The 17,381-nt window shown below is 40.1% G+C and overlaps 2 protein-coding genes across 4 annotated transcripts; one reads left to right on the top strand and one right to left on the bottom strand.

Annotated features, from left to right (window-relative positions):
• The first annotated feature begins 241 nt into the window (after nt 1-241).
• LOC140340333 (interferon-inducible GTPase 5-like) lies at nt 242-2,681 on the top strand. Of its 2 annotated transcripts, none has more exons than XM_072425441.1 (2): nt 242-339; nt 1,236-2,681. In XM_072425441.1, the coding sequence occupies exon 2, from the start codon at nt 1,256-1,258 to the stop codon at nt 2,462-2,464; it is 1,209 nt and encodes a 402-aa protein (XP_072281542.1). In that variant the 5' UTR covers nt 242-339; nt 1,236-1,255; the 3' UTR covers nt 2,465-2,681. The 2 variants fall into 2 exon arrangements, with proteins under 2 accessions (XP_072281542.1, XP_072281543.1); XM_072425442.1 differs by lacking the exon at nt 242-339 and adding an exon at nt 416-720.
• A 2,044-nt stretch (nt 2,682-4,725) lies between these two features.
• Nucleotides 4,726-16,697, bottom strand: SMG9 (SMG9 nonsense mediated mRNA decay factor). 2 transcript variants are annotated; one of them, XM_072425439.1, is made up of 14 exons: nt 16,629-16,697; nt 15,703-15,838; nt 13,967-14,041; nt 13,289-13,514; nt 12,433-12,530; nt 11,874-11,986; nt 11,255-11,366; nt 10,274-10,369; nt 9,311-9,396; nt 8,941-9,047; nt 8,579-8,686; nt 7,402-7,527; nt 7,114-7,258; nt 4,726-6,433 (listed from the first exon to the last, which is right to left on the bottom strand). In XM_072425439.1, the coding sequence occupies exons 2-14, from the start codon at nt 15,829-15,831 to the stop codon at nt 6,355-6,357; spliced, it is 1,500 nt and encodes a 499-aa protein (XP_072281540.1). In that variant the 5' UTR covers nt 15,832-15,838; nt 16,629-16,697; the 3' UTR covers nt 4,726-6,354. The 2 variants fall into 2 exon arrangements, with proteins under 2 accessions (XP_072281540.1, XP_072281541.1); XM_072425440.1 differs by having other exon boundaries at nt 15,703-15,835; nt 16,629-16,679.
• Nucleotides 16,698-17,381: the final 684 nt, after the last annotated feature.

The raw sequence follows: 17,381 nt of genomic DNA, 5'->3' as shown, positions 1-17,381 counted from the left end.
TGCACTGACATGTTCCACTTGCATCAGTATTAGGAAATGGGAGTCAGCCATACAGCAATTGCTGGAATAGAATATCAATTGCTCATAACAAACAGTGGTATAGCAAATTAAATGTGATCTATTAAAGGTTCACATCAACTTTAAACTAGAAGATTTTTAGCGGATGTGAAAATTTGTAGCAGATCATTCTACAGTTTCCTCCCTCCCTCCTCCTTCTGCATTTCTTTCACATTGTATGCATTGTCAACCTCCGCCTCCTGTGTAAACTCACTTCCGCTCTAGAAGAAGTGAAACTAAGATCATAGTCTGGGCAGAAGGAATCCAACTGGAAATTTGCAGGTATGAGTTTCAAAATGCAGGTTTTATCATTAGCTGGAGTAGATGGATCCCACGAAAGCTGAATTGGTTCAGCAAAAGAGTAGAGTTGCAATGCTTTGTGACACTGAGCTCAGTGTACGATCTAAGCATGGCTGTCTGCCAGACATAAACTCCTGTGCCCATGCGCAGAGGATACACCATTCTGTCCTAACAATCAAGATGTCCGAAGATTCCAAACAGAAGGAAATCAAGTGAAAGATGTTGGCGCCAGCAAGGAGCAATGGGAGATAAGTATAGCTATGCTTTAAGCTTTTAGGATACAGTAGGCACTCCTACCATATAGGAATGGAACTGTTACTTTCAGAAAACATTTAAAGAGACCGTGGATCTAACTCAAAATTGGTATGTGAATTTTTCAAATACTTTCTGCATTTCTCTTTCACACTGTGCATCCGAACTTGTTGGAAACGGACAGTTCCCTACAAGGTAATTCAAGTTCTATTACCAAATTCATTTGTGGAGCACCATGGTCAAGTAGTGGTTGGTTGATCTTCTATTTGATACTTAGTATAGTTCTAGGGCCAACGCCACTTGGAAGACCCAGCTGCATGACTTCAATAATGATTTTAGTTTTCTATGAAGATGGCATTGTAGCCACCATTTTTTTCCCCCATTGATCCTTGAAATAAACCAAGACCCATGAACCCATAAGTCCTATTGTTCCTGGAGCTTTAGTATATAATATTGCTTGTTAACGAGTGGTTAGTAGGGGTGCCTCTCTATTTGACTACAGCAGCTACCACAAACTGAGCTCCACACTTGTTAATTATGTTTTTGTTATTTCGTTTACACATGGTAGATACATCAAAAATGCATTTTTCTAATAAGACCTTTTTTTTTTTTTTTTACACCTTTAGTGCATTCAGAATAAAGTCAAATGGATTCCAAAGAACTCAGCGATGCCTTCCCTGACAACCAAATGAAGGAGATGAAAATGGCTTTCGAAAACAGTGAATTTTTACAAGCTGCTGATAACATTAAAAGATCCCTTGTAAACATCAATAGCATCCCGCTGAATATCGCAGTTACTGGTGAATCAGGCTCTGGTAAATCCACCTTTATCAATGTCATCCGTGGTCTGGGAGACGAGGATGAAGGATCTGCAAAGACTGGAGTTGTTCAGACAACAATGGTGGCCACACCTTACTCACACCCCCGACACAGAAATGTGAAGTACTGGGATCTTCCGGGTATAGGGACTGACAGCTTTAGGCCAAATGAATATCTGAAATTGGTAAATCTGGAACAGTTTGACTTCTTTGTTATTGTTACATCAGAACGCTTTAAAGATTGTCACATTCAACTGGCCCAGGCCATCAACAGCATGGGGAAGAAATTTTACTTTGTCAGGAATAAAATCGATGCCGATTTAAATGCTTCCAGGACACTTCGAAAAAGCAGCTACAACGAGGACCAAATACTCAAGGAGATTCGGAACAACTGTGTGAAGAGACTATTCGAAAGTGGAATCATGTTTCCTCGAGTCTTCCTTCTCTCGTGTTTGGAGTTGGAAAAATATGACTTCTGCCTCATGCAGAAAACATTGGAGAATGAACTTCCAAGTCACAAGAAGCACGTGTTCCTCCTATCATTACCCAACACTTGTTTTCAAGCTCTGGAAAATAAAAGGATTGCTTTTAGAAATCAAATATGGAAGCATGCTCTTGTCTCTGCGGCAAAAACTTCACTGCTGAGTCCGGGCCTCTTGTTTGATGCTGATGTTGACTTCCTGATAAGCACTATGCAGGAGTACAAGGAGACCTTTGGGTTGGATCACATATCTCTTAAATGTTTGGCCAAGACATTTGATAAAGATGTCCATGATTTGAGGTCCGTAATCCAATCTGAGCTGGTCTTGAAGGAAATTACTTATGACTTGGTTGTTAGTTTGTTGAACAGACCACAATTGACTGAGGTGGCACGCAAGATAATAAATTATGCAGCTGTGACAGTGCCTATGATGGGAAACATGGCTGCTGGAGGAGTGGCCTTTGGTACAGCATACTGGTTGCTTTACAGCTTTCTAAAAGATGTTGCAGAGGATTCCAGGAGAGTCCTTTCAAAAGCTTTAGAAAATACACTTTAAAAATTGAATGGATTTTGTTTTCCTTAATCAACCTATGAGATGATTTGAAACAGTATGCTTTCAAAATCATTAGTTTTTTAAGGATATTTTTAATTCTGTAGGGACAGATGGGCTGAATCTTGGATTGGTGTCTATTTTAGGATATCTTATTATTTTCTATATTTTTTTTTAAATAAATTAAAATTTCATGTCTCCAGGTTATGAAACTTTGAATTCTAATATGTATGTTTTTTTTGTTTTTCTTAAATGTGAGGAATGTTAGTACTTTATTGACCTAGTATCAGAGCTCTGCACAACAGTTAATATTGGGAGAATAGGAAACAGCATAGCAAGCTAATAAGATGTACTGCTGTGCAATCAGGCATGCTGACTGAAGGAAAGCAGAGTGAAAAGTGTTAAGTTCATCAGTTTGCTGCTTCCACTAACCAGAGAGGAACTACAACAGAGCAAGCGATTTGCCTCATGCCTTCCTTTCACCAGGCAAGGTGGCAGAGCTGTTCAAACAGACCACATGGAACTGTTTATATGCAGCCCAAGGCTCATCCGCCTCCCTCACTTGGCATGTTGCTAACGTGAGAACGGTCATACATAAAACAGTAATTCCAATGTATTCTTTGTCAGTGAGAGATCATTAAGTAATCAATGATGTGTATCTGATAGAAAGAAAAGATGCTGCTGCACCTGAGGCCTAAAACACTGGCCCAATTTTAACTTCTGATTAAACTTATAAGACCAGTCACCAGACTAATCAATACCAGATTTTAAGGTCCTCCATCAGACACAGTGTTTGAACATATACAAGCCGTTTTGTATTAGCAACTGCGCAAATTAGAGGATCACCATTTGTTGGAGCATTATCAGCAGGGTCCCTGTGGCCCCAGATTGAGAGCAAAACTGCTCATGTGTAATAGACCTTAAAGTGTACCTAAACTCAACATTTTCACTTTACATAAAGAGGGGGAAAGGGTTTTTATTTTTATTTGCAGCACACCCTTTTTTTTTTGCAGCATGTCCTCTTTCAGGCTTGATTGCCTAGGTGATGAAGCACAGTGCCTCCCGAGAGGCTCTATGTGCTCCTTCTGTGCATGCCCTGACCTCTGACATGCGCAGAAGGGGCATTTTTGTTATTAAGGGAAAAATGCCAATCGTGCGCAGTTTTTTTTTTTCCCTTTACAGTAGGCTACGCCACCTGATCTCACAGTTGCGCAGTGCCAAAAAGACAGAAATTAAGTTTTAAGATGGTGGCGGACGACGCAGGAAGAACCAGTGAGATCGAGGGACCTGTGGGATTAAAGGTGTCATTTATTTATTTTTTGTGTTTCAGTTTAGTTTCTTTTTAGGTCAGCAGTCACAAACCGGTGGTCCGCGGCTCTGGCCAGTGCACCTCGAGTGGGGTCAGGGAAAGGAACCACATCCCAACGCCCCCCCCCCCCACTCTCCTATCACATCGCAGGCTCAGATCTGTCATAGGGAAGTGGGCGGGGTTATGCCAATTATGACATCACTGTGGGGTCTGCTGGACCAAAAAGGTTGGCTACCACCGCTTCAGGTTACATACACCTGCTAGGTATATGTCATTAAAAAAAAATTCCATAAATTCATGATTTACATAATTATTGGCAGAAGTGATGTATGTTCATTTAGCTGTAAAGGAAATAGAAGAATATATATACTTCATTGCCAGGGGAATGCCAGAGGGAATTAGCGTGGTATAGTTACTGCTGTCCCACTCTTCTTCTCCATAAGGATAGCAAGGCGCTAAATGACCATACAGACAGTCCTCAAGTTAAAAACATCCACCTTACATACAACCCATACTTACAAACATCTATGATTTCTTTTGGGGGAATAAAGGATGAGAGTAGCACTTGACCTTTCTCTTTTGCTTACAAGTTTCCTTATTGGATAAAATACAGTGTTTGTTTTCCTATAGATCAACATTCAACTTGATTTAGAGGATGTTTTGAACTGTCAGCACCATTCTGTGCAGTATTGCACAGGAGTGCAGACCGCATTGGGCTAACAGGAAACAGCTGAATGAAGCGGTCAAATGCGGATTAAAAGAGAAGATTGGGCCCTAATACTACACCTCTTCAGCCTAATCTCTGCTAGATAGGGGAATACAAGAGATTGACAATTAGACATTTGTTAATGTATTTAATTATTTAAATCAATTAGTCTTTATTTTAAATGTCATTGAACCATCTATGATACCAGCAATGGAAACATAAAACTCAAGTTCAAAGAAAAAAAAAATGCAATTAAATGCGACAGAGTGGTTTTATTGATATACATTACAGTGACATTTATGACACATTATAACAATACTCATTTGTAATTTGCTGATAATGCATGTTAACCAATAAATTATTTTATTTGCTGCCACTGAAAACATTCTACCTAAATTAATAACTGCTGTGTTCATCCTGAGTGAAATTTTTTAAGCCGGTAACGTCCTGTTTTGTCTGCTGGCCTTTCGCTCGGATGGATGAAAAAAAGAATGAATAGCCAGTAAAACCTTGAAGCCTCTTTCAGATATGTGGTCTAACATCACACACACCATAGGTCAACACATTTGTTCACAATGCCCTTGGGGTTTCTTTGTGGTTCAGGAAACCGCATAGCCGAAAACCATGTCATGTCCAAGCACCTTGCTGCAACCACGTGACAAATGACAAAGCAACACTTCTGACATTTACTTCAATGACAGCACTAGAGGCCTATCTGAACTTCTTTGGTATGGTAAATTGGGTAGTAAATTATTAAATATTTAAATCTTTCCTTCAGTCTTGCACAATAGTACCAGTCCCATGCCTGGACAGATTTCACTGCACACTCTCAACTAACTCCAGAGCTAAGGGCTCTTCAAAGGAGTACTGGGGCAGGGTGCTGGGATGTATTCAGGTTGTATAGCACCTTTCCAGCCCCTACCACTGGCCTTGATCTACTTGCAATGCAAGGAAAAGATGGGACTTGGCATTAAACCTTTGTTTTCATCACATACCTTATTTTAAGGTTTTCATTAATATGTTGACAAGGAAAGAAAGAGGAAACCAGGAAATTCAATACATAAGAATTAACAAATGCTTTAATGTAACTTGCCGCAAAATATACATAATCCTGAATTATGCACATTGATGGTTGTTATCTATGCTTTAATATCACTGAAAAGCACAAAGCCATTTCATAGACTGGCAGCTCTTTCATCAATCCACACCAGGGAGTGTCTCCAGTTTAGCGTAATGGCTTATAACAAAACTTTCCCTTCCACAGAAATTGAAATAACTGGAAGTAAAAAAAGTTTTCCACTTGAATATTTTCTGACATCACAGAAAATACTTTCCTCCAAGAGCCAAGATTACTTTTCTTGAGGCATTTACTTGGTTAACGAGCTTCTCACAAACCAGCTACCAGCTCCATTACATTAATCAATGGTTAGAATACAACATGACCATTCAATGATGATTTATGAATATTTACAGAACTCCACTTTGCCTTCCCTGGACACATACGTACAATCCAATGATAAGGTAAATATTTGGTGTCTCCCATCTTGATAATGATAATTTGAATTGACTTTGCTCACTTTTCTTAAGGACTGATCTCTTGTTTTATATATAGAGAAGGACATATAAATTCCAGGAGCAAAGTCACGGATTGTATCTGTCATGGACCCTGGTGGTGGAACCCTTGCGCTTCATTTCTTAGATTTTCATACAAAATTGACACTAATAAAGGTGTCTCGCTCTCCCTTTGTGGTGTCTAACAAAAGGGATGAGCGCTCTGGAATGTGATCGGGAGCAGCCAAAGCTGTTTCAATAACAGGTGACTCTGCCCATTAGACTCCATTTATAACTAAAATACAACATTTGGGTGCAATAGGATCTTCACTACCCCAACAGTCTGCTGTATTCTGATAACGCTGAAGACTTTTTCACCCCGTCCCAGATTCGAGCAGCATAGTGAAACCTGTGGGAATACAGTTTAAAAAGTATAATTGATTATGGAGCTGCATACAAGGAGGCGCATTCCCCAGTGCAATAGCAGATTGGCACACTGCAGTCACATGCTCCTTCATACCCTAATGTACTAGGTATTTTTTTGAATGGAATGATGGTGCAATAAAGAAAAGTATATAAACCTAGAAATATAAAGGAGTTAAAGCTAACCAGTTGCTTTACCCACAAAAAAACACAACTTTTGCTTTAAAATCCATTTTATCTGCAAAACCTATAGTTACGTATAGCAAACATCACCTTTTTTGTTCCTCTGTGGATTTATGATTTTCAAAACACAAGAAAATATAACAAGACAAATTCAGACTGTTACTTTGCATGTGTCAAAATACAATTTATAAGGGATTATTGATTATACAACTGCACAAATTGTTTCTGCCTGGAGTTCAGCTTTTTAACATTTTGTATATAAAACCTAATATGATATATCATCTGCCAAATGGTCCAGGCAGCACATAGCACTGGGGGAAGCCAAAAGCACCTGTTTTTACTTCATGTATTTGATGACACTTTGCAAAAATGTATTAATCTCAGCTTTTAAAACCCTTCAATATACAAAAGTTAGACTCTACCATCACTTTAGGAAACTAAATGTGTAGAACAAAAGAGAACGACACAGATTAAAGGACTTACCAGTTCTTTTCAGTGAGGATAGTATGTGAGAGCTGCGGACGTGGCATGGACATGATCTGACTCCGCAGTTTGCTGATCATGGTATGAAAGTTGGGGTGACCCTTATACCCAGGAAGGAGTGAGAAGAGAGGGTTCCCTGCTGTGCCTACAGAAACAAATGTATCATATAAAAGGACATACAATAATACATTCATCCTTGTTCTGAACCATTTCCAATATTAAATCTGCAAGGCCAATCTTTTAAAAACATACAAACAATAGTATTTATCAGGAAGGAAAGTGATGTACCTGCTCTGGAGATGGTTTCATCAGTTTCATTCTCCATCACTGGGACTAAAAACAAATTCACCTCTGACTCAAGGAAGTCATAAGGTAATCCTGGGAAGATATTACAGTCCAGCATGGAGAGGGTGCCTAAAGCAAAGTGGGTTCAGTTATACCATTGTATTAAAAGAAAAATCTAGCTATAAACCTGGATACCCAACTATGGTTAGTGTACACTGAAAGCAGAAATGATCAATATTGTTAAATGATTAGGTATTTATGTTTTATATTATATTTTTATCAGAGGTTCAGATAACACCTTGCCTAGAATTGTTAAACCAAACCTGTATTAAAACTTTGGACCATACAGGCATACTGCTGCTTGTGAATGCATAGGGAAGCACTCCGATGATAAGCTATGAAGCTTCTACATTCTCCATAAGATTTGAGGTACGTTTCTTTTATTGCAGAATAGACAAAGCATGTATCTTGAGCAAACTTAACTGGTAACTCTAACTTTCCCTCCATCATTCCCTTTAGGACTAGAAGACAAATATATCTCAGGATGGCGGAGCATTTGGGCAGTGTGGGAGCAATAGACCACAATAAGCTATTGTTATAAGCCCAAATTGACCTTAGACTGTACTAAAGACAAATGACTGAGGAAGGGACAATAGATTGTGGACAGTAAGTGACATGACTATGGACTTTGTACAGCGCTGTGTAATATGATGGCACTAAATAAATACTGTGTAATAATAATAATAATAATAATAATAATAATAATAAGCGGTTAGGACAGGCTCACTTGTAACTTTAAGAACCATGAACTCAATTTATAAAGCAGTGAATCAGACATTCACTATACATTCTCTGGTGAAAAATCTTTGAGCCGTGTGTAGTTTCAATAGCAGTAAATGATTCCACAACATAGAATGTTTGATGCATTTCAGATTTACTGCTTTATAAATAAACCTCTTTGATTACTTTGGTACAGTATTAAAATGCGGAATGTATTATCTCTCATTTCTACATTTTGGTAAATAGAAAACATGAGCAAGGTTATCCAAAAGCCCATGTATAAGAAATAAAGCAAATAAGTTAAATTTTGCAACTATGTGTTCTTCTTTAGAACTTAGGTGGCTTTACAAAGGAAACTGACTAGCATTCATCTTGCACACTCCAGGACTAGTGGACCTACCTTTATAACGGAGCCGGGAGTGCATCATTAACTTGTCAGTCGCCGTGTGCATCTGCTTCAGGCTGCGGGGACAGAAGTCCTCCCTCCTGGCTTTATTCTGGAGAAACACTGCAAGATGCGGAGTAACATTATAGGAGTCCACTCACTTTTAAAAATGCAATGTAACTGGCAGATGGGGAGATAATGTTGTTGATTATTTAGGGAAGGGTGCCATCCACCAAGAGGAGCAATATCTAATGGCGGAACAGTAGAGATAAGAACTCAATATGATGTAAAGAGTCTAAAAGACTAAAGACGGCTACAAATGCATACCGGTATATGTATATAGAATAAAGAAAACTGTGTGAGTGTAAAAGCCATACCAAGGTGGGGGTAGTACTCAATGCCTTCATCTGCCCCTGACGAGCCACTGGACTCATGGCTGGGGGACGGTGTGGACGGCTTCAGCATTTCAGCCGTCTGAAGAAATCTAAAAATAAAAATGATGTCACGGAACTGCATTTTTTCTACTTTTTTAACCATTCCTATAATATATACACTAGTAGGTGAAGTCACTACAGCTTCCTGGGTCAGCTCACTACTATTTGGACAGAGCTAATGATGCAGATTCTCTGTCCATCGAGGAGGCTGTAAGGCAGAGAGATTAAAGAGGAAGATGAATTGTTGAACCAGGAAGATGATTAGGTCAACAATATGTCTGGCTGTATCCATATACATTAAAAGTAATCTCACCGGTATATGCTGAAGTCAGTGAACCAATCTTGGACAACGATAACCACGTGGCACACAGTGAACAAGAAGGCAGCAATTTGTAGTGACTGTTGGAAAGAACAACAAAATGTTAGGAAATGCAGCCCGTTAAGATTATTTCATCAAACTGACCAAAAAATCATTTTGAATTTCTCAAATGTCCAACCATAAGTGATCAATGTTAGGTTTAAAACTAAAGTAACCTTGTTAGGTCAGATCAAAAAGAAAATTCTACTATAAAATTACACTACCTAAGTACGCCGGTAAGGAAAGGAATGAAAAGCAGCCCAGTAGATACCCTGCTCTAGCTGTACTCTTTTCACTATAGAACCCAAAGTGGGTGTTGTTTCTAGTTTGGCCCAGGCCTGCCAAAGCAGCATTTGTAAAGGATCATGTAAAAACGTAGAAACATCTATTCCTCCAGTTTCTTGGATTTCAATTTCCATCAACCCTTTCAAAACAACCGATTGTTGCTGCCACTCTGAAAGGACAGAAGAGGCCATAGTGGCAGCTTTGGAAGTGGCAAAACCGTTCGTTTGCTATTCATCAAAGATGCTGAGCTGCTGAAAGAAAGGCATAATTTGTAAGTTCTTTTGGGCAGGTTCCTCCCCTCCTCCTGTGCCAATATTTGTATCCCTCTGTCATTTGCAGCCACAATTTAATGAACAGTGCTGTGTAATATATTGGGGCTTTAGAAAAACATTTTAATAATAAAAGAAAAGGCAGTATAAAGACACACCATGTACTGCCACTGTAAGGAGGAAAGGGTGTAAAATCTGGTAATAATTATACGCATACCTAAAAACGTTCACCTTTTATCATGTAAAAAGGCGAGACAAAGATACAGGTCAGGGCATTATACTGTATAAGGTGTGCAGACTTTTCGCATGGGCAAATGTTGGACCCTCAAAGAAAGTATACTGAAATTAAATATTCAAATATTACCTGCATCTCCACATAGGTGTGTGGAAGGTTGTACTCTGGAGGTAGCTTTCGATCATTATTGATTAAGTGATCCAATATTGCAGGGCTCAGAATGGGCTACAAATAAACCAAAAAAAGTTATTGATACTAACAATATGTACTGCCTATACTTATGATAAGAATATAAAAGCTAAAATTCAAAGAAAACATCAAATTTATCCGTACAGTGGTGCTTACAGTATACCATTAAAAAAGCACTTTTACTTATCTCTCCTTCCTTCAGCAGACAGAGCTTTCCTATGTTTTCCGACGCTCCAGATTGTGCCATTTATCAATGTCTTTGCTAAAGCCCCATACTATAATAAAGGTTAGATGTCTGTTGTTGGAAATAATCTTTCATGATCATTTTGAGTTATAGACGAAAAACGAGCGCTGTACACATACACCGCTGTTCTGTTCTGCAGATGGGCAAGGGGAAAGGATATGTAAGATGCTCCCCACTGTATTCTCCTCCCATATGACTGAACAGTGTTTATTATTGTTCACTCATTCATTGGTTCAGTAGATTGATAATTGATGTTGGGGGGATGGTAAGCTTGTCAGAATACGTCCGAGACGAGCACAATAACACAATCATCTGATGTGTGTACATATCTTACAATGCAGGACTGTTATTTCTACAATGCGCATGTTTTAATAGGACCCTAGAGAAATAAATTGAACACTTGCTATGAAAAGGAATTCCCACTGCAAAAGGCAGTTTTGATGAATAAGAATGGTGAGGAAAGAATCCCAAAATTATCCAATTATTACCTCATTGAATTTTTCTTTCTACCAAATCACAATACATGTGAGTATTGATTAGCTGAGGGAGGCAGCCTTGGCACACACATACAGGCTCATAAAAGAGGGTTAGGCCTTGAACTTTTATAGAACTATTTTGGATATTAATTAGCCATGTATGGGGTACATTTACTCATTCGCACTACAGTCGTTCTTTACCTGTGTGTCCAGGTAGATTATCCTCTCCTGGCTGATGAAAAAGTCTATTCCGCTAGTCTGGTTACCGGCTCTCTCCCTCACCTCTTGACTCTGCATTCTGAAAACATATGATCTGGAAAACATAACAATACACAAAGCTTACTAAAAAATTGAAAACTAAAAATTGTACTACTGCTTGTTTGTTCTAAAAGACATCAGCAACCTCACCCTCCTGTCCGCTGTATATTACCAACCATCTTATATCATTTACTAGACAGTACAGCATTCAGCCTCTTACTAGACTGCTAGCATCCTGTGTATCCAGCCCTGGATCCTCATTGGTTCCCTACAGAAAATCAGGATATCTGATATTTGCTTCCCACCACTGAATATCTGATATGTTATAAAATGTCTTTCCTCTAATAAGAATATAAAATCCCTTGTAAGCTACCCCTGCTGTGTATGAGTGCGGAGTAAGCTATGTTGCCTGAAGTGCAACATATGTTATACTACAGATGACTGCAGTACTTCTTGGCTCACAGCCAGGCCCAGCATAGTAGCATTCATCATAATTTAGGGCACACAACTTACTCTGTGCACATACACAGTCACAACATGCATTGTTTCCTGCCAGTTTTACCTCTGGTCATCATCTGGGGAGTTGGCAGAAAGAAGGGACATCATCGTTGATTTTCCTGTACCCTGAAATCCAAGAACTCCCACCACAAGGACATCTGTCTGATCCAGCAAAAACTGAAAATTACAAAAAAAATAAGACACGATATTTCAGAATGTTGAACAGCTATCTTAGACTGGGATAAAGACATGATAGATCTAATACTCTCTAATTGTTTCTCCATCAAGAGCAGTAATGATGTAACAAGCTCAGTAACTCAACTCAATCTTCTAAAGTGCCATCTATCGTTGTTATGGGGTACTGCTCTCTAATGAATTCTTATGTTTGTGTCCATTCTCCACAAACAGACATTTGAGATTTTGTTGGGTTGGGTTAAACAATCTGCTCAGGCATTGCTTAGCTGTACAATACCCTGCACTAGAAATATTTGTACACACACAAGGGTTTATATTAGTGATTAGACAGACAGATTTCAACTGGAGACTCAGTTGTGCTATTCTCCTTCCAACTTGGGAGTTGCAAAGTTGATTTTATATTTGAGGTGAAAAGGGCCTGCACCTACCTCAATGGCACTGTCACACCAATTCATGTATTCATCCACCAGCTTGATGCTGTGTTTCATCTTCTGAGGAGGCATCAGTTTAGCCTGGCCAACCACAGCTGCAAGACAATAAAAAAACAGTAGTTAAAAGAATGACACAATTACCCCCAAAAATGCGCTGGAGACCTCCAGTTCAATTTTACACATTCTTTCATTTCTTCGGGTGGGTTGACAAAAATTAATTGTGTGTGTGGGAATAGAGGGCACCAGAAGGTCAGTAGAGCAGTGTTTTACAACAAGATATCCTCCAGAGGCTACTAGGGGTTCCTTTAGCAATGAGCAGTTTGTGAATCAGTTTAACAGATAACACAGTGAACTGTGATAGCAATTACAGCAGGGGTCCCCTGAAGACCTGAAAGTTATTTCAAGGGTTCCTCCTTCATGTCAAAAGAGTTGAGAAACAATGCTCTAAAGCTTCTGTTTCTAACCCGCTGTTTATTAAAATGTCTTAAAAAGACCCTGTCATATAAGTACCTTTTTTTTTTTGTTTTGTTTTTTTTACAAAGAAAGTAAATGTAAGGAGGAGACAGAATAGTCTTCTCCTTGTTCACTGCTCTCATACAGGTAATTTGGTGTCTGAAATCTGTTGGGAAACGAACACTTACGGTGATGCCTAAGAATTGCAGGGTGGTAATAGGCAAGAGTTGCTGGGGAACTTAAGGTATCAAAAATCATGATATGTTGGCTGCCTAGCAAACTTTGGGGAGACTGGAAGTCGTAGACAGCTGAACAGGTAGGTATTTGGTTTCTTTTTAGGTGCATTTTTTTGCTAAGAAGCTTTTCATTTATATAATGGAGTTTCTAGAGAGGGGCTTACGATCAACATTTCCACCAGCATTGGCAGCGCTGCCCATGCCTCGATTCTGAATCTGGTACACTGGCTGTGTGGGGCGCTGTCCTTCTTTTTCCACTTTTGCTGTAGAGGCAGATGGTGGCAGAGTGGCACCCTCTGTTGTTGGCGCTGGTTTACCGTCCTCTCTGGCTTTCATAAGGACAATAGGCTTTTCTGGTGCCGCTGGAGCTGGAGCAGGGGCCGGCTTTGGCTAAAGAATAGGGTAATGATAAGAAGAGAAAATTAAACATAATAAAGATTATAAAACAAATTTAAGGCGTTACAACTCTTAAAAGTACATTTTCATAGACAATTGGGGTCCACATGACTACCTGGCCCGGCTCTTCCAAGAGGTATGAAGAATCAGTTACTCAGAGGTATCACCATCATAGTAAACTAATAATGCATGTGCAGTGAGAGCGGCACCTGATTTTTATTTACCTGCTCCCACACAGCCTGAGTTCAAATGACATGAGGGAGAACCCGGAAAAAATAAGATAGTAACGATGAACAGAATGGCGAGCACCAGAAAGAAGAGTAAAGTCGAGACAGCGCGGGATTCACTGGACTCAGTTTGTGAATATATTGAGGGTTTTTAACAAGTAAAGGGAAAAAAATTCTATTTGAAAGTTCTGTTTTAGGTAACAGGATAAAGCAACTTACACGCTCAGCGGAAGGTTTAGCCAAGATGATAGGGGTCTTCTGCATGGTGTAGCCAGAATTCTCATCATTTCCATCCTAGGGACAAGATATGTCATTATAAAGCACATTGCAATGAATATATCAACATGAAAAAAAAATGTTTTACAATAATACTGACAGGTACAGCAGCAGCATAAACAAAAAGTAAATGATGTACAAACTTTATCATATAAGTGTAACAGAACCACCAAAGAAGGTGGTGCAGCAAAAGAAGAGAATTGGCTTCAGAGGTCAAACTTGTACTCTAAAAACGGTTTAAAGACCTTTATATGCCCTTCTCTCTGATTTAGTCTTACTTTGGCACTTGGGTGCAGCATTCTTTGGTTTTATGATTGAGGTATACCCATTGAGGATTTCTTTTTTCACAAGACTGAGCAGTAGGCATCCCTTATCTAGACAGCCAAGGAAAGTCACCGGGCAGCTCATGGTATCTGCTCCTATTCAGAACGTTTACTTTATTTTAAAACAGAGGTTTTCTTTAATGGTTTTAGTTCTCCCTCATGTCAGCCTGACTGTTTTAGTTCTTGTTAACAGTTGCTAGCATATTATGATAACTCTGAACGTGAAGGTAAAAATCAACGTAGCTGGCCTAAAGCAATCAGCTCCACTTTTCAGTGTTCTAAATATTGTATATTCATAAAAAAAATTATTGTCTATGTGCTGATACACACATATCTATATCAGTGTTCTCCCCAGTCGCTTTTACCAGGTGTACCATCCAGCACTTTTCAGTGACCACCTGGCTGTTTTTGGGTTGGTATTGAAAAGTAGGGTCACAATACAGGGGCACTTGACAGTTGGGGCATAATACAAAGATAATGAAAAAATGAGACATACTAACGAGGTGGGCATTATAAGATTATAGGGGGTGGTAGATGGCTGACAGAATTATAGGGGTTACTGGACACCTATGGCATCAACAACTAGGGACAAATTTGTTGTGTGTTGCCCTGTCTACAGCTTCATCCCACCCAGGTTAAAACAATTTCTGGGGGGAATACTATAAAATGTATACAGTAAGGTGCTGATTATAATGATCTGGGTGGATCATTTTATATATATAAGGAGTCCCCGAGTTAAGGACATCCAACATATGGACATCTCATAGATAGGAACAGGGCTTCCCTGCTCGTTCTTGTGCAGGACAGATGCTTGATGGGGGGAGGGGGTGGTTTGCATGACTTGCAGAAGAAATCTTTTGCTGTTCTGCAGCCTCTTGTAACTCTTTAATGACCAAGACAAACTCTGCAGTTGTTTCTTTTTGCATATCAAAGCACAGCTTGCTGCAATAGTTAATGAATGTCTAGGCTCCATAAAGTTTTTTTTTGCTTTGTTTGTGATTAGCTCACAGTGAGGATTTTATACAGTAACTGACACCACACTGCCTAATAATATGTTGAGACAAACAGCTGTCCTAATTGCATTTATTAAAATAATGGACCTGTTCCAACTCACATACAAATTTTACTTAGGAACAAACCTACAGTCCCTATCTCGTATGTAACCCGGGGACTACCTGTACATATTGATAAAATAATCCACCCAGATCATTAAAATCGCCTCCTTATTGTTCAGTCCACAACCACCCGCAATGTCACAAGCCTTATTTTCTAGAACATAAACTTTTCATGGAAGGTTTATGTTTAGAAGAAGGATAACCACACGCTCTCCCATCTGTCCTGATCCCGGTCACGTACCATGGGGTCTCTTTCTCGCGGAGGTTCGGACAGGTTAAGGTTGCCGGAGGGTCCCTGGTCCATCCAACGGCGTCTTCTGCTGCGCCCAGGAACGTACATACTAGGCTGGCTGTGCCCAGAGTCAGACATGATTCTGCTTCATTAGAGAACATTGAACATTAGTGAAACACAATCTGCAAGCAATCCATCTCTATATAAATTGCTTTAACCCTTTTATGATGGACAACTTTAACATTTTCTGCCTGGTAACTAACTAACCCCTCTATCTAACTGTGTTGTTGGTAGGAAGATTTAAAGTGGATTTATCACCATATTCTTTACTGCTGCAACCCGCGGCCTCCTGGGATACATATTCTGGCAGGCCGCAGGCTGCTTCTTCTGCACATGCCGGGGGGTAGGTAGCAACGCACGAGGAAGGAAGGGGGGTAGGTAGCAACGCACGAGGAAGGAAGGGGGGTAGGTAGCAACACACGAGGAAGGGAGGAAGGGGGGCGGGTAACAACGCACCAGGAAGGGAGGTGGGTATCAACACACTAGGAAGGGGGAAAGGGGGGGTGGGTAACAACACACCAGGAAGGGGGGAAGGGGGGTGGGTAACAACACACCAGGAAGGGGGGAAGGGGGGTGGGTAGCAACGCACAAGGAAGGGGGGAGGTAACAATGCACGAGGAAGGGGGTAGGTAACAATGCAGTTAAGGGGGACACATTAGGATAAAGTCATAATAAAAGCACCCCTCCCCCCTGTCACGTCAAATCCATGACCCCAGCTCTCTGGTGACTGGTTCTCTTTACACCTCATTTCTGTATCTGAAAAATATGTACAAGCAAGTCTCCCCATCTTTACCTCAGCTCCTGCAATTGCTTGCTAAATATACCCCCTATGAGGATAAATAATCCCCTTCCTGTCAAACGTGACAACCACTCACCAGCTCTGCACTCACTCTACTTCCGCATCGGTCCAGCAGTAAAACAGTCCCTGCAAACACTGACTGAACAAAAAGTTCCGGGGCAGAATAGTTCCTAGAAGCCCGGAGACCGGAAGTGGTTACCGTGGCAACCTAACAACAGAACTGCAAAGAACATAAAACAAAGCTCAGTGTGCAGTACATTGGCTATGTGTGACTTCATGCTCTGTATTGTAGCCCCCAGGTGCTATTAAGCCCCAAATTTCTTCCATAGACATTAAAAAATCTCATACTGTCAAAAGTCAGTTTCATTTCTTTAAAAATTACAATAAAATAATCATCATACTTTGGGGGACTTTGGTTTTGTTATTAGGGTGACAACGCTCCCCTGTGGTGTCTAGTGGAGCCTTTTCACAAATTCTGCAAATGTTAGTCATGCACATCACTGGAGTGCATGGAGGTAGAAAGAGTTAAAGGTGATCAGCAGCACCGAAATGGAACAAAGAATGAGAAATGGAAGGTCTGCTTACGTTGACCGGTCCCCACCCTGAACTGCCTACCATAAAAAGGCGAAAAACCTGTCCAGAAAAAAGTGACAGCCATACTTCCCTTTCCCCCATCTTTGTACAACGGTGCCTAGTCAAAGGTGATGGCACCGACCTTCCAGATAGAGTCCCATGGAACGCAAAGCAGGCAAAAAAAGACGCTTTTGCAACGTCTTCTAACAAGATTCCACCTACTTTGTGTCCCAAAGTACCTGGAACGATGGCGACG

This window comes from Pyxicephalus adspersus, chromosome 11, assembly GCF_032062135.1.
Source record: "Pyxicephalus adspersus chromosome 11, UCB_Pads_2.0, whole genome shotgun sequence".
Classification (NCBI taxonomy): Eukaryota; Metazoa; Chordata; class Amphibia; order Anura; family Pyxicephalidae; genus Pyxicephalus; species Pyxicephalus adspersus.
Note: the sequence above shows the minus strand (reverse complement) of the source record. Positions and strands in the feature narration are given on the sequence as shown.